Source organism: Felis catus, chromosome F1 (assembly GCF_018350175.1).
Source record: "Felis catus isolate Fca126 chromosome F1, F.catus_Fca126_mat1.0, whole genome shotgun sequence".
NCBI classification, from domain to species: domain Eukaryota; kingdom Metazoa; phylum Chordata; class Mammalia; order Carnivora; family Felidae; genus Felis; species Felis catus.
The window spans coordinates 68,223,713-68,237,220 of NC_058384.1; the positions used below are offsets into that span (position 1 = coordinate 68,223,713).

The 13,508-nt window shown below is 62.4% G+C and overlaps 1 protein-coding gene across 1 annotated transcript in view; it reads left to right on the forward strand.

The window, feature by feature from the left end:
* Nucleotides 1-13,508, forward strand: part of KCNN3 (potassium calcium-activated channel subfamily N member 3) — a 119,444-nt gene that overhangs the window by 32,847 nt on the left and 73,089 nt on the right. The window contains 1 exon segment of the mRNA XM_023248059.2: nt 4,701-4,796. Within this exon segment, the coding sequence (XP_023103827.2) occupies nt 4,701-4,796 (96 nt within the window).

The following is a 13,508-nucleotide window of genomic DNA, read 5'->3' on the forward strand; positions in this document are numbered from 1 at the left end:
GTGACCCGCGTGCTCGGCCGGCGGCTGTCAGGCCCAAAGTGAATCACAACATGGGGGCTCCAGCTGGCGACACAAGCCATCAGTAGACCACATACGTATGAGGGTGCACACGCTGGCACACGCGCTCGCACACTCCGCGCACGCACGGCCGCACGCGCACACCCATGCGCGCGCACACACACACACACACACACACACACACACTTTGGGGCCATCGCCTTGCTTGGGGAGGTGCCTGCACACCCTTGTCCTGGTTAAGCTGATATTTGTGCCCCGGGACTCGGGACTCTGTTTTTCTGTCATTTTCAAGTGTCCCAAATGATCAAGGACATTTAGAACTTCAGCGTCTCTGGGAAGATGTGCTGTAACCGTGACGATTCTGGCAGGCGATGAGGCGGCTCGGAAGCCGGGGAACACAGGCCCCCACGCTCCACCCAGCCTTGGGGCAGGCGGTCGGGCAGTCCCGAGGGTCCTCACGGCAGAGACTGGAGGCCAGCAGGGCCCGACCGCGGGGCAGACAGGGTGCCGGGGCCCGGCAGGACTCGGAGTCTGGAGGAATCCTGGCTTCTTGAAGCCTGCTCGCCCGGTGAGCTGACTTCTCCGAGCCTCAGTTTCCTCCTCCACAAAAGCGGGTTGATGATACTGCCGTGGGTACCGCTGTAGCACAGGCGGATGTCGTAACGAGGGGTCGCAGGTCTGGGAAGGGTTGGCTGGTGGCTGGGGGTGGCTTGCGGGCATTTGGCACACGTTCCCACTCGGCCACGAGTCTCCTCTGTGGCCCCTGATGGCGGTGGCTGGCCTGTGCAAGGATGGCTGGAGCTAACTCACGTGGTGGGGCGAAGAATAGAAACATCTGGAATGTTAGGGTCATGACCTCATGGTTCCTGGGTTCGAGCCCCGCGTCGGGCTCTGTGCTGACGGCTCGGAGCCTGGAGCCTGTTTTAGATTCTGTGTCTCCCTCTCTCTCTGCCCCTCCCCTGCTCTGTCTCTGTGTCTCTGTCTCTCTCTGTCTCTGTCTCTGTCTCTGTCTCTCTGTCAAGAATAAATAAATAAACATTAAAAAAGAAAGAATAGGGGCGCCTGGGTGGCTCAGTCGGTTAAGCGTCCGACTTCGGCTCAGGTCATGATCTCACGGTTCGTGAGTTCGAGCCCTGCGTCGGGCTCCGTGCTGACAGCTCGGAGCCTGGAGCCTGCTTCGGATGCTGTGTCTCCCTCTCTCTCGGCCCCTCCCCTGCTCATGCTTTGTCTCTCTCTGTCTCAAAAATAAATAAAAACATTAAAAAAAAATTATTAAAAAAAGAAAGAATAATCTGGTATGTAGCTAAAATCTGGGTTAGTTGTGTGACCTTGGAAAAGTCTCTCTTATTCTCTGTTTTTTGTTTTTTGTGTTTTTTTTTAAATCAGTAAATGGAGACATTGTGGAGTTGTCTGTAGGGTGAGGATGTGAGGTAATTGGTGTAGAAGCCTAGTCTGGGACCTGGCACACAGTCGGTACTCAATAAACGTCAGGGAGAAGTAAAAGTTCTGTTAAGTAATTTCAAGAAGCACTTATTAAGCACCTGTTGTGGTCCGAGGTCGGAGGTCACACAGCACGGACACTGTGTCCCTGGTTCTCAGGCTCTCCCCGAGCTTGTGAGCCTCGTGCCGTGGTTGTGTACTCTGATGCTTTATATAGCGTGGTCCTGCATTTGCAGTCTTTTTCACATTAAAAAAGTAAAACATTTAAAAATAATTGGAAATACCGTATACGCAGCTTTGTGGTCGGAGTTTTTCACTTGATGTTGTACCATGAGCTTTTCCTCTTCAAACGTTCTCTGCAGAAGTGGTTTTCGCTGGCTACCTAGTGGTCTATCACTGGCTATTCCCAAATGCATTTAACCACTCTGATAGTGTTGGGCATTTAGGAATAAATGGCTCATCTGTTGGGATTTAGTCCCTAAGAATTCCGTGTATGAAGGGTCACTACTGTGTCGTTGAACAGCTCTGAGTTGCAGAGTCGCCCAGCTGAGGGGCCCCCCATCCCCCGTGGCCTATCAGTCCCTGTGGCCCCTCAGCAGGGAGGCGAGTACCCCCACGTGCCGTCCAGCCGCTGCCTCGCTGGCTGCCGTCGCCGGAAGAACCGTATTAATCTCAAGCTTCGCTGGATGGAGTTCAGGCAGCAAAAAAAGATGACAATTCAACATTTGACAAGTAGGAAACGTATCTAGTCCAGCCATTCTGATGTATTTTCCGGCTGGTAAACACGTCAATGGTTTACTTTTTGTGGACGCGTAACAGAGAATGCGAGGAAATCTGCGAAGTCGTGAGGGTCCCGTTGCTCCGGGGCTGGGTGAACACAAGGGGAGGGGGCAGGGGGGAGTCGCCTCTTCTGTGAAGGTTCTGAGTTTGAGAACGAAAGGAAGAGGCTCGAAGGAGGAGACCCCTCCCTCCACCTCTTCCTCTAGACGTGATGCAAATAGACTTGGATTCTGATTTCAGTGATTTCTGCCAAAAGAAATAAATTAGAGGGTGAAATGTGCTGCTGACCGCAAACCCTTCCCAGCCAAGGCCTGATGTTCCCCAGATGCCCTCAGACCCCTCGGAGGGAGAAGTGAGGGTCATTTCTGAGTCGAGAGCGCCGTGCGCTGTCCCCGCCGGCCCCTGTAGGCTGGTTTGTCTTCTAACGCAGTCTGAGTTCAGTGCCCGCTCCCTTCAGCCCCCCGGAGGCCCGGCCCGTGGGCTTGGCCGGCGTCTCAGGCACCGGGTCGCGGTTTCGAAGGTAGGACCCTTCCTGAGGGCTGTCCCTGTGCCCCGCGTGCTCCGTGCCCTCCCTGCAGCCGTGGACGTGTGTGTGGGCCCGTGAGCGCGGGCTGCTCTTGGGTACGCCGTGGACCGCGGAGGCTCAGTGACCGAGCGGGGGACTTCCCGCAGCGGGCGCACGGACCCGCCCGGTGTCTGCCGCTGGAGCTTGTGCGTAAGCCACGTGGGAAGGCCTGGCGTGCAGGGCGCTCTCCGGACACCCTGCGGCCCTGGCGCGGTGTCACTCATGTAGCGGGCGCTCAAGAAATGAGACGTGGTGGAAACCGTCACGAATGAATGAATGAACTATTTCGTGAGTCCTCCCTTGAGTCTCCAGCGCCAGCTTGTGCCTGGCACAAAGTGGGCCCCGTAGTTGCATCACGTAAACGAGCGGTGGGTCGACGGGCCCCAGGAGAGCTTCCCTCCGTCAGCCCGCGGGGGTGGGGTGGGAGCGTGGCTTTGGGTGCCTGCTGGCACAGACCCTCTGCTCGCCCCAGTGCTTCCGTCCTGGACGACACCGTCTGACCCCGCAGACCCGAGCCCCCTGTCTGCCCCTGAAACTCTGTGGGGCGGTGAGGTCTCCTCCCTCGAGCCCAGCTCGGCCGTGGGTTTGGCAGTCCGTCACACCCTGCCTTCGAAATACCTCCGTTCCCGTCGAGCCGTTGTTTAGATCTGCTTAAGTGGGTCCGGCCTTCCCTTCTGCCGTTTCTTGTCACAGGGACGGCCCAAAGGCCGCGGGCAGGGCTCTGGGCTCGAGCCCGAGACCTTGGCTCTGAACTCTGGCACGAGGCACTCCCCCTGCGCCTCTACCTGTAACGTCTGTACAGTCGGGAGAGAGGCCAGGGGTGTCGCGGTGATGGCCAAGAGCGGACGCATGAAGCCGCCTTGTGAACCGTAACGTGCTTTAGGGAAATCAGGCGTGGTGATGCACCGTGGCCGGTGAGCACAGGGCGTCTGTTCATGGTGTGCGTCTCTCGGCAGTGAGTGCCGCCCGGCTCTCGTCCGCTACCTCTGCTCGGGCTGTGTTCCCATCCCCCCTTGGGACCGGAGTCCTCCCTACTTCCTGGCTCCCAAACACCCAGGAGGGCGGTGAGGCCCAGCCTGGACGCCCCAAATTTGCAGGGGATGTGACGTGAATGACAGAAGTAGCCCAGCCGTCCGCGGCCAGCGCTCGTCTAGGACCGTTCACAAACTGCTTTACTCTTCCCAGAGGCCCCTAGGCGGGTCCTAATGTCTTCCCCATCAGACGCTTGAGACCACCGAGGCAGAGGTGGGGTAAGGGGCCCGAAGCCACAGAGCCAGGAGGGGCCGTGTCTAGGGCACGTGCTGCCAGCCCTGGGGCTCTCTACGTGCCCTGGGGCTGGAAGACAGGGTGCACAAAGGGGACCCGCCCGCGTCTGCCCCACCCTCCACGGGGACCCTCTCTGCTCCGCGCTCAGCCCCTTTCGCCCTCCAGCAGCCCCCCCTGCCTCCCTCCCTGCTCTGAGCCTAGTTTGGGGGTGAGAACAGCTGTTGGGACGCTCTGATCCGTCCCGGAGGGAACCCTGCATCATCAGAAGCGGAAGGAACCTCGGGGATTGTCTGAGGTTTGTTCTGAGAGAAGAGAGGCCTAAGGTGGCCAGCACCGATGCCCAAACCACACGGCAGCACGAAAAGGAACCGTGCTCACGTGGCTTACGCGCGTGGACGCGCAGTTGTGAGCCACACAGCAGCAAACCGAGCCACGGATGGCAAACGTCTTGCCGGCTCCTCCCAGGAGAGCAGACGGGACTTCGCCCTAGAAGACAGGGGCTGGGGGGAGCTGCTTGGCCCCAGCGGCTCGCGGCCCAGCCCAGAGGGCTCCCTGTGTGCCGTGGCCTGCACTCCCCGTCCCCGGAGCCCCCTTCCTGGCTGCGCTAATTCTCTGTCCGCTTCTCCCGCAGGATTCCATGTTTTCGCTGGCCCTGAAATGCCTTATCAGCCTGTCTACCATCATCCTCTTGGGCTTGATCGTCGCCTACCACACGCGAGAAGTCCAGGTGGGTGCCGTCCTCTCCCCTCGACGAGCAGCGCCCGTCCCCACCCCAAAGCCCGCCCGTGCAGCTGCCTGGTGGTGTGGCACACTGTGGCTCTTCCCCTCCCGTCTGGACCCTCAGAGCGAGGGAACTGGGGCTTCAGCAGCTGTGACGCCGTCTTCTCTGGGGGTCCCAGAGGCGAATGTGGCTTCGCGATTTGGGGGCGGCTCTTTAACGCCAGCGCACTGAGAACCGCTCTCCTTCTCTCGCTGGGCCTTTCGGAACCTTGGCCACCAAATCCCCCAGGGAGGCAGACCTAGCTCCCGTCCCCTTGCACACGCACGTACACGCACGCACACTCGAAATGCACCAAATCCCTCCGGGACTCTGGATCTCTGAGTGGTGTGGGCTTTACCCGCCGCAGACCCTGGAGGCTGGGAGGGGTCATTTTCTAGATGGAATACCGGTCCGATGTGGGGAGGGGCTGCTCGGAAGTGACTGCACCCCCAGAGAAACGTCGGCTGGGCCTCCGGGCCCAGCTTCCAGCCTGGCCGACAGGGGTCCCATGCGGGCCAGGAAGGGTAGACGGCGAGAGGGTCTGTGGCATCTTCCCAGGACACCGGGGCGCCACACTGCCCGGCCCTGCAGGCTGACCGGCCCCGCTGGAGACCCGGGTGGTTCTAAAACCTCCAGATGCTTTTTCTCCCATGTATGCGAGTCTGGAGATAATCCCGGTCCCTGGGCTGGAGGAACACAGTTCGATTCGCGTCTGGGCCGTAGGCGACACATTGACAAAGACCAGAGCTCGCGGTCAGAGAGACCGGCTGGGTCTCGGCCGGGACCCCTTCCTACAGGGCGTTTTTGTTTGGCCCCGCAACCTTTCTCGGGCTGCTGTGAGGACAGGACGTGCTCTGGGAGCCGGGAAACACCGTGCCAACCTCGTCCCCGTTACGGGGCATTCTGGGCAAGGTGGACCCGTCTGCCTTCCTGGCAGTGTCTGGGGGCCCCCGGCCGGCCTGGATGGGCAAGCCTTGGCTCCCGGCCACCCTGGCAGGGCTCCAGGCAGCTGAGGACCAGAGGACACGGATCTAGGAGCTGCGACTCTAGTCTCCGGGGGGCTGCGGTGCTCAGACAGGCGTGTGCCCTCAGGGTGTCCAGACACCGTCACCAGCTTCCCTCCTGGAGCCTGAACTGCCCGACCCAGACCACTGTCCCGTCAACCCCAGGCAGGAGCCAGTACCGGCTGGGGGGGGGGGGGGTTAGGGACCAAGACAGGGCCGGGGGTCACCGTCTGGGCCCCAAACCAGCCGTGGCGCCCGGGGCTTCCCTCAACCTCACCGAACCCTCACGTCCTCATCTGGAGGGAGCCCCTTGGCGCGTATCACCCTGATCTGCGCAAGATGTCACCCGGGCCCAAGAGAAAAGGCGAATTGTGACGCTCAGCCATGCGTCCCTCCCTCCCGTACTGTCGTGGCCCTGGTTCCCTCCTGCAGGCCTGTGGCCTCAGTGCTGGCCTGGGGCGGGGACACCACCTCGCCCGGCGTCCTCTGTCCCAGCCCCAGCTCGCGGCCAGGCTTTGCTTCGTCCTGATTACGGGCAGTAGAGGACACTGTCTCAGCCATTACGGCCTGGCGCTCAGCACTTGCAGAAACAAAGTGAAGCCAGTGTCATTGAGTCCTGGCTCAGACACTTCAGTCTGCACGACCTGGGCCGGTAACAGCGCCTCCAGGCCTCAGTTTCCCCGAGTGAAGTATAGGAGTCACATCATCCACTTAGGGTCGGGAACAGTGGAGTCCAGGGTGGGCGTTCATGGCACGGGACCTCTCTGCCCCACTCTTCCAGCTGGGCCTCGCCCGTCCGTGTGCCAGCTGGGCCCACGAGGTGACCCCCTGCTGACCGCCGGCACCGGCAGCCGGCTGGGCTTCCTCCCGCACCCCCGCCAGCCCCGCCTGGCTCTCAGCTGCCCTGGCTGTGCCCGTAGTCTACCTGGCCTCCGTCACGGGGGCAGTCACCGGCACGTGGCTCCCTCTGGAAGCTTACCCTTCCAGTAAGTTCTCTCTGCGCAGACCTTCTCCTGCCACGGGGAGGTGGGATGGCGTGGGCCCGGATGGCGTGGGGAGGGCTGGCTCCTGCAGGGCCCCTTGTAGGCACCTCGGTGGACCCTACCGTTCTCTGTTCTGTGTCTTTCTTCCCAGACTTCGGGATGGTAAGATCACTATCTTTACGTTTCCAGGGACCCGTGGTATCTGACGAGCAGGTTATCTGCGGTGCACATCCTGAGGGAAAGGGTGCTGGATCCTAGACACCCGGTTTCCAAAGCAATTTAGATCATACCTCAGTTCTGTGGTCTCGGGCCTCATCTATGAATTGGGAATCGAAGCCTTCTAATTCTGTAATTGTCCGGTGCAGGTCTGGGCACAGCCGGGGACCTGCTTCCTGAGGGCGGAGGCGGGCTGCCCCGGAGCCTGGATGCTGGCCAGCGTCCAGGCCCCCCCCCATTGGGCTGGGAACGCCCTCAGGGGGAGCAGGGCAGGGTGTGGCCCATCACCTCCCTGGGGACTTGTGTGAAGGACGAGCTCGCAGACTCCCCACTGCCCACGGGTTGCTGCTGACTTGGCTCAATTTTAGCAGGGACCAGATGACCGTGTCTGCGCCCCCTCCCCCCCCCCCCCCCCCCCCGGTGCGCAGAAGCCTGGGGCACCTTCTAGAACGGTATTCCAAGTGTCAGTCTGGATGACTTGTGTTCTCGAGGCAGAATTCTGAAACGGGGTGGCTTTCTGTTGTGGAACCGCAGGCTTGGATGTCTCCCAGAGGTGACCAGGTGCCCACCCCCACCCGTGCAGGGGCCTCTGTACCTCTGTGACCTGTACCGCCTGTGACAGGGACGCTTGCCCGTGGGCAAAGGCCTCCGGTGGGCGAGGGGGGTCTCCCGTGGGCGAGGGGTTCTCCGGTAGGTGAGGGGGTTCTCTGGTGAGTGAGGGGGGTCTCCTGTGGACGAGGCGTCTCCTCTGGGTGAGGGGCATCTCATGTGGGTGCAGGGGTCTCCTGTGGACGAGGGACACTCTCCCGTGATAGGCAGCCTGGGTTTTTGGCAAGTCCACCCCTCTGCGGAGAGGAAGGGGTCTCCCGGAACGTGCGCTCAGCCCGACTGCGCTTCTGAGCCACAAAGGCAGGTGTCCCACAAGGCAGCCCCTGCCACGTTTCTCCTCGGGTTTGTCCTTGGCTGTTCAGAGGGTGGAGCTTTCAAAGGCTCGGGCGTCTGTTATCCTCAGGCCAGTGTGACCTGGAAAGAAGCGAAGACACAAAAACCATCGCACTTTTGTTTATTTACCAAAACTTTGAAAACGCCACCGACCTCGCACAGTGCTACGGACCGTGCGGTTTGGCGTCACCGGGCCCCATGGCGGCGCCGGCCGCCTCTCCCCGGGCTGCAGACCCGCGTGTGGTGTTGGGGCCCCCCTCTCGCACTCACCACGCGCGACAGGGTCCACTCCGTGCAGAGCCCGGCGCAGGGGCCCAGCGCTCTCCACTGACCGCCCGGAGCGGAGCCACGGCTCGGGCCGACGCCCCTGGTGCTGTCCCGGAAGGCGGGTCGCCAGAGAACAGACTTCAGAGTCGCGAGCTCGGGTTCGAACCGCGGTGGTTGTCACATTTTAGTGTGTCTGGCAGCCCTTAGCAAGTTACTCGATCCCTCCGATCCCTCCTCGTCAATCTCCTTCCGCAGGGTGGGGCTGAGAACGGTACCCTGTTGTGGAGCTGGGGACACGGGTCATTTGCATGAGGCGTGGCGGGATCCGTCGCTGGGCAGAGTGGGGGCGAGGTGGTGAGTGCGGGCCAGTCTCCTGGGACGTCGCCTGCGAATGCGGGGATGCCAGGGTGGCAGCTGGAGCAGACACAGTGCGGAGGGAGGGTCCTTGTCCACTTTTACAGGGACTGCTGTCCTCCGGCTGCCAGAAACGGGCCGGGTTCTGGTCCAGGAGCGCGCAGGAGGGGGAGGGGAAGTGCCCTGGCTCAGAGCCCGGCCGGGGTGGGCGTGCACACACCCCTCTGGGGGCAGGAGCGGAGCCGGGTGAAGCCGTCGGGCACACGGGGCACACGGCAGGGGCGGGAAGTTCGCCACGGAGCTGTGGAGGGAGCTGATGTGAGCGTGCTCACGGGTCGCGTGCACAGTGAGGCTGAGGTTCCCGCTCTTGTTTGGGGGCCTCCCGTCTAGTGCGGACCCGAGGGGAGTGTGACGCTGACCAGCTGGGGGCCTCCAAGCGCATGGACTGAAACGGGACACCGGTGATCTATCAGGTGTGTGTTAAATGGGTGTTTTTATTAAATGCCACCAAGTTCTCAGCCGACGGGGAAATTACTGCAAATTACAGGACGTAAATCACATTCAGCAGACGACTCACGTTGCAGACGGGCTCACCCCCACGGCACGACGGGTCCGTAGGTCGGAGCGCCCTCCTGGATTTGCGACACGGGCATCGGTTCGCAGGAGGCGGACTGGCCAGAGGCTCCGGGGCCCCGTGCTAGCTGAGCTGGGGTGTCGTCCCACTGGGGAAGGGAGGACCCCTCAGGCCAAGTCTGGTTCTGGGCCCTCGCCCTTCCTCTCCCCTGAGGACCGTGGGTGTCAGGCGCTCGGCCCCTGGAGGCTGCTTGTCCAAGACCTTGATGCTCTGGGACCAGGCTCAGCGCCGTGACGTGAGGCGTGTGTGAAACCGTGTGGCCCCAGGGGCGAGTTTCGCGGGGAGATGAGGCTTTAGCCGAGTCCTATCTTTGTCGGGAGCGGAGACCTTGTACGTCCAGACAGAACTGGCCTGGGGCACCTCAGGGCCGTGGAGAAGGAAGGAAGGGCCGTCTGTCCTCCACGTGGCGGCTGCCTGACCCCGGTGGGGCCGGGCCTGTGTCCTCGAACACATCTGGTGACGTTTCCTACGGGCCGGTGTCTGGCTGGCCGAGGCAGTCCCTTTGGGCTGACCGGATGGGGGAGCCCAGAGATCCCAAGACCTCCAGGAGCCTCCCCGGCCACCCCAGTCCACAGGCGGGGAGCTGGCTTGGCCCTGGCCCTGACCCCTGAATCAAGCGTCTGTTTCCTGCCCCACCAGCTCCCTGCTGTGCGGTGGGGACGACGTGACTCACTGTTGTGTCCCAGAGCCGAGCGCCCAGCAGAGCAGGTGGGGGCAGGCGGGCCGAGGTCTCCCCTCGCTGGGCAGGAGAGCCTCGGTGCAGACTGAGCCTGCGGCCGCCGCCCTGCCCTCCGCCCGCTGGGCCTCCCTCCCTGTGCAGCTGGCTGTCGATTGCCATGGTTACCAGGCTACCCTGGCGGTCTCTGTGTGACATTTGGGGTTTAACCCTTTCTGCTGCAGAGGGCTTTCCCGTCTGCTGTGCTCCCTGAGCCTGTGGGGCCCAGGTGCGGCTTCTCGGCCGCCTGTGTGGACCTTCTGTTCTGTCACTTGGAAATGTCATGCTGTCTCATGCTGCTCGACAGGCGTGTGGAGCGACTGTTAACAGGTGCGCACAGCGCTGCCCTGGGCACATTGAGACCTGCCCGGCGGGACGGACAGTCCGGGCTGCAGACTCGGCCCTGGGAGCTCTTGGACTCGTATGCAAATGCCTCTTGCCGGGGCCTCCAGAAGCTTCCTCAGCTCCAGGAGTCTGAGAGGTTAGGGCTGCCCTCTGCCCTCCAACACCAGCAGCAGGATGGAGGGGAAGCCGGTCGGGAGGAGGGGGAAGGTGGCCCCCCTGCTGGCTCAGGACCTGGTAGCACTCCCCCCCTCCCCCCCAGGCCCTGCGTTGCCTCGGAAACCACACAGTGTCAGTGAAGTGCCTGTGAAGTGAGGGGCAGAGACACGCTTCCCAAGAAGCTTCCGCTGAAATTCCAGGGTGCAAGACATCACCGTCCATCCCAGTTCGGGGGGCTGAGTGAACTGAGGGGTCTGCAGACAGCCGCCCACGCTGCTGCCCCAGCTGGGGGCCTCCCCGTCGCGGGCCTCGGTCACCTCTACGAGGTTTGAGGGGCCTGATCTCTGCGTGAGCTCGGGTGAGAGCAGGAGGGGGCCCTCCGTCCTCGCCGTGCTGTCCTCTGTGGAGGGAGCAGACGGGGTCAGATGGCCTCCCGGGCCTCTGATCGTATCAGGATTCCGTGTCCGAAGGGCCCGAGGGGAGGATGGCAGGAAGGAGCCTTGAGTGGGCCTGGTAACAGGGACCCAGACTGGTGGCACTCCTGCCCTTCCCCTGAGCGCCTGGCCTCTGCCCAACGGGGGCCTGGCCGTCCCCTCCGTGTAGCCTCCTGGGGACTGGCCGTCCCCTCTTCCCATCTGAAACGGGAAAAGTCACAGAGACAGCTCTTTGGCTCCAACATCTTAGTTTACAGGCGACTCTTACAAGTCTTACGAGGATGAACCGGTCAGACATCTGAAAGCTTTTAGGGTAATTAAAGCCTGTAACCGACCTCCCTTCCTCCCGGTGCCAAGTCCCGGCCTCTTTCCATGAGGACAGAGTGCCCCTCGCCACCGCCCCGGGTCGCATTCTGTGACCCTGAGAGGGCCCACGTGTGCCGTCCACGACCTGCCCAGACCCTGTTTGTCTCCTTTAGTATCGTGCTTGCTACTGTCTTTAGCTGCTGATCTTTTCCGCCCACGTGGTGGTTCTCCGTCGGGGGCGGCGCCAGACCCCCCGAGCTCTGCCTGGGCCCCAAGGCCAGTGAACCCCACTGCCGCGTGCTTGGACAGCCCCCCTCCCCCCGGGCACAGCCCACGTGGCCGTCCCCGCCGCAGGAAGTGGTAGGAACACAGTGATTGTGAAGAGACCCCTCCCTGAGGACTTGGGGGTTGGACGGCAGCCTGGGGTTAACGGTGTCGTTGCCGCGCCTGACGACCAGCAGCCTGAGCGTGGTCGTGTCCTTCGTGGCGGGAATGACGTCCTCCTGTTTTTAGGAGGAACGATGGCAAAGCCACCACTGGCCGGGTTCTCCAGAACCCAATAACCGGAGGAGACCTGGGCTCTCCTTGGTCAGCCTGTGAGTTAGACAACTCAGTACGATTCGCCTTTTTCCCAACACGACACTGGCACAAACCTGCGGGGTTGCGGGAAGGATGCTGGGCCTGTGGCCAGTAGACCCAGGGCCAAGCTGTGACTTTGCCATTTAAAAGCGCTTTTTAAAAACCATGGTAAAGCACGCATAACAAAATTTACCGTTTTAGCTGTTTCTAAGTGAGTTCCTGCATGTTGCTGTACAGCTGGCCGTCCCCGTCCGGCCCCAGGGCAGACTGTCGCCTTGTGTGTAACCTTACGCCCCCCCAATGGCCCGTGGGTGTGCACACTCCTCCGGGAGGTGACCTTCTCCAGGCTCCCGCCTCCGCCGTCAGGCCCTACTCCAGACCCTGAACCTGCGTCCCCGACCCAGCGTCACAGGCCCCAGGGTGCGACCCCGAGCTTAGATTTGGAAAGTGGTCTGTGAACCCACAGACGATGGCAGTGGCCCCTCCACGTGCTGATCTCTGTGTGCCGGGCTCGTGCCCTCTACGACCTTGGGGAAGCCTCACGACAGTCCCGGGACTGGATTCTGTAACCATCCCTGTTTTACGGGTAAGGCAGCTGAGGCCTAGAGGTGAGACATACGGCCAGTGTCGTGTGGCAAGGGGACACCGGGCTGAGCTCCAGCCCGGCCAGCTGTCCGCAGGCCCACTAGGCTTCCTGCCTCGGGGACACAGCTCCCCCCTCGACTGTGCCTCCTCTCCTGGCCCCACAGGGCCTGAAAAGCAGCCCGGAGGTCGGGCCGAGCCACGGGGCTCCATTCCCCAGACGGCAGGTGTTACCACGGCAGAGTCCGGCGTGGGACAGACAGCAAGCAGACCCCGCGGCAGCCCCTCCAGGGGGGACCCCAGCCTCCGCCCTGCTCTGTGGTGCTTCTACTCATTGGAAACCCCATCCTTCCCCTGGTTTCCCTGCCGTCCTCCCCTCGGGCCCCAGGGCCGCCCCAAGACGGGGTCCGGTACGTTCAGGGCAGCAATCCCGGCCGCCTGAACCATCCCCGCCTGGCCCCCGGCCCTCAGAGCCGCCTCCACCCTGAGCTGCGTGCCTGGGTTGCATCTGGCCTTCCCTTTAGACGCTGACTCTGGGCTGTGAGTGGCCTGGGCGGGTCAGGCCGGCAGCTTCCTGTCTCCCCGCCCACATTCCCTCCTCCTTCTGGCTGTGCTGTACTGAGGGGGCCGGCAGCCTCACCCCCAGCCTCCCTGGTCGGACCTCCGGGGTCCTCTGCCCTGCACACGGAGCATCCCCGACGGTTGGGGCCCCGTGTCCGCCCTGCCCCTGCTGCTCTGCTCTGGGCCCCCTTGGCCTGTGCCTGCCGAGGGGTGTGAGCTGGGCAGCACAGAGGGCCACACGCCTGCTTTCCCATTTCGTTCCCGCAGCCACAGCCAGTGCCGTTGCCTGGCTTCCCGCCGCTAGTTCACCCTGAATCTAATGTTCGCGCAGACGCTCTGTCGCAGAGCCGCTAAGCCCCTGGCTCCCCACCCCCGGCCCAGGCTCCTACCCTTGCCGCACAGTTGGCTCTCTGGGGCGGAGGCCTCCTCTGTCCCCGGCCTTTCTCGGCCTGTGCGTCTGGCCTGTCCGGGTCTTGTCTGTGTGTCTGGTGGCCTCCTTCTTGTCCTCCCACATTCTGTGGGCCTGACTGTGGCAGCTTCATCCAAACCATTGATACAAACGCGGAGCGAGGAATGGAATCTGGGGAGAGAATCCTCTCGT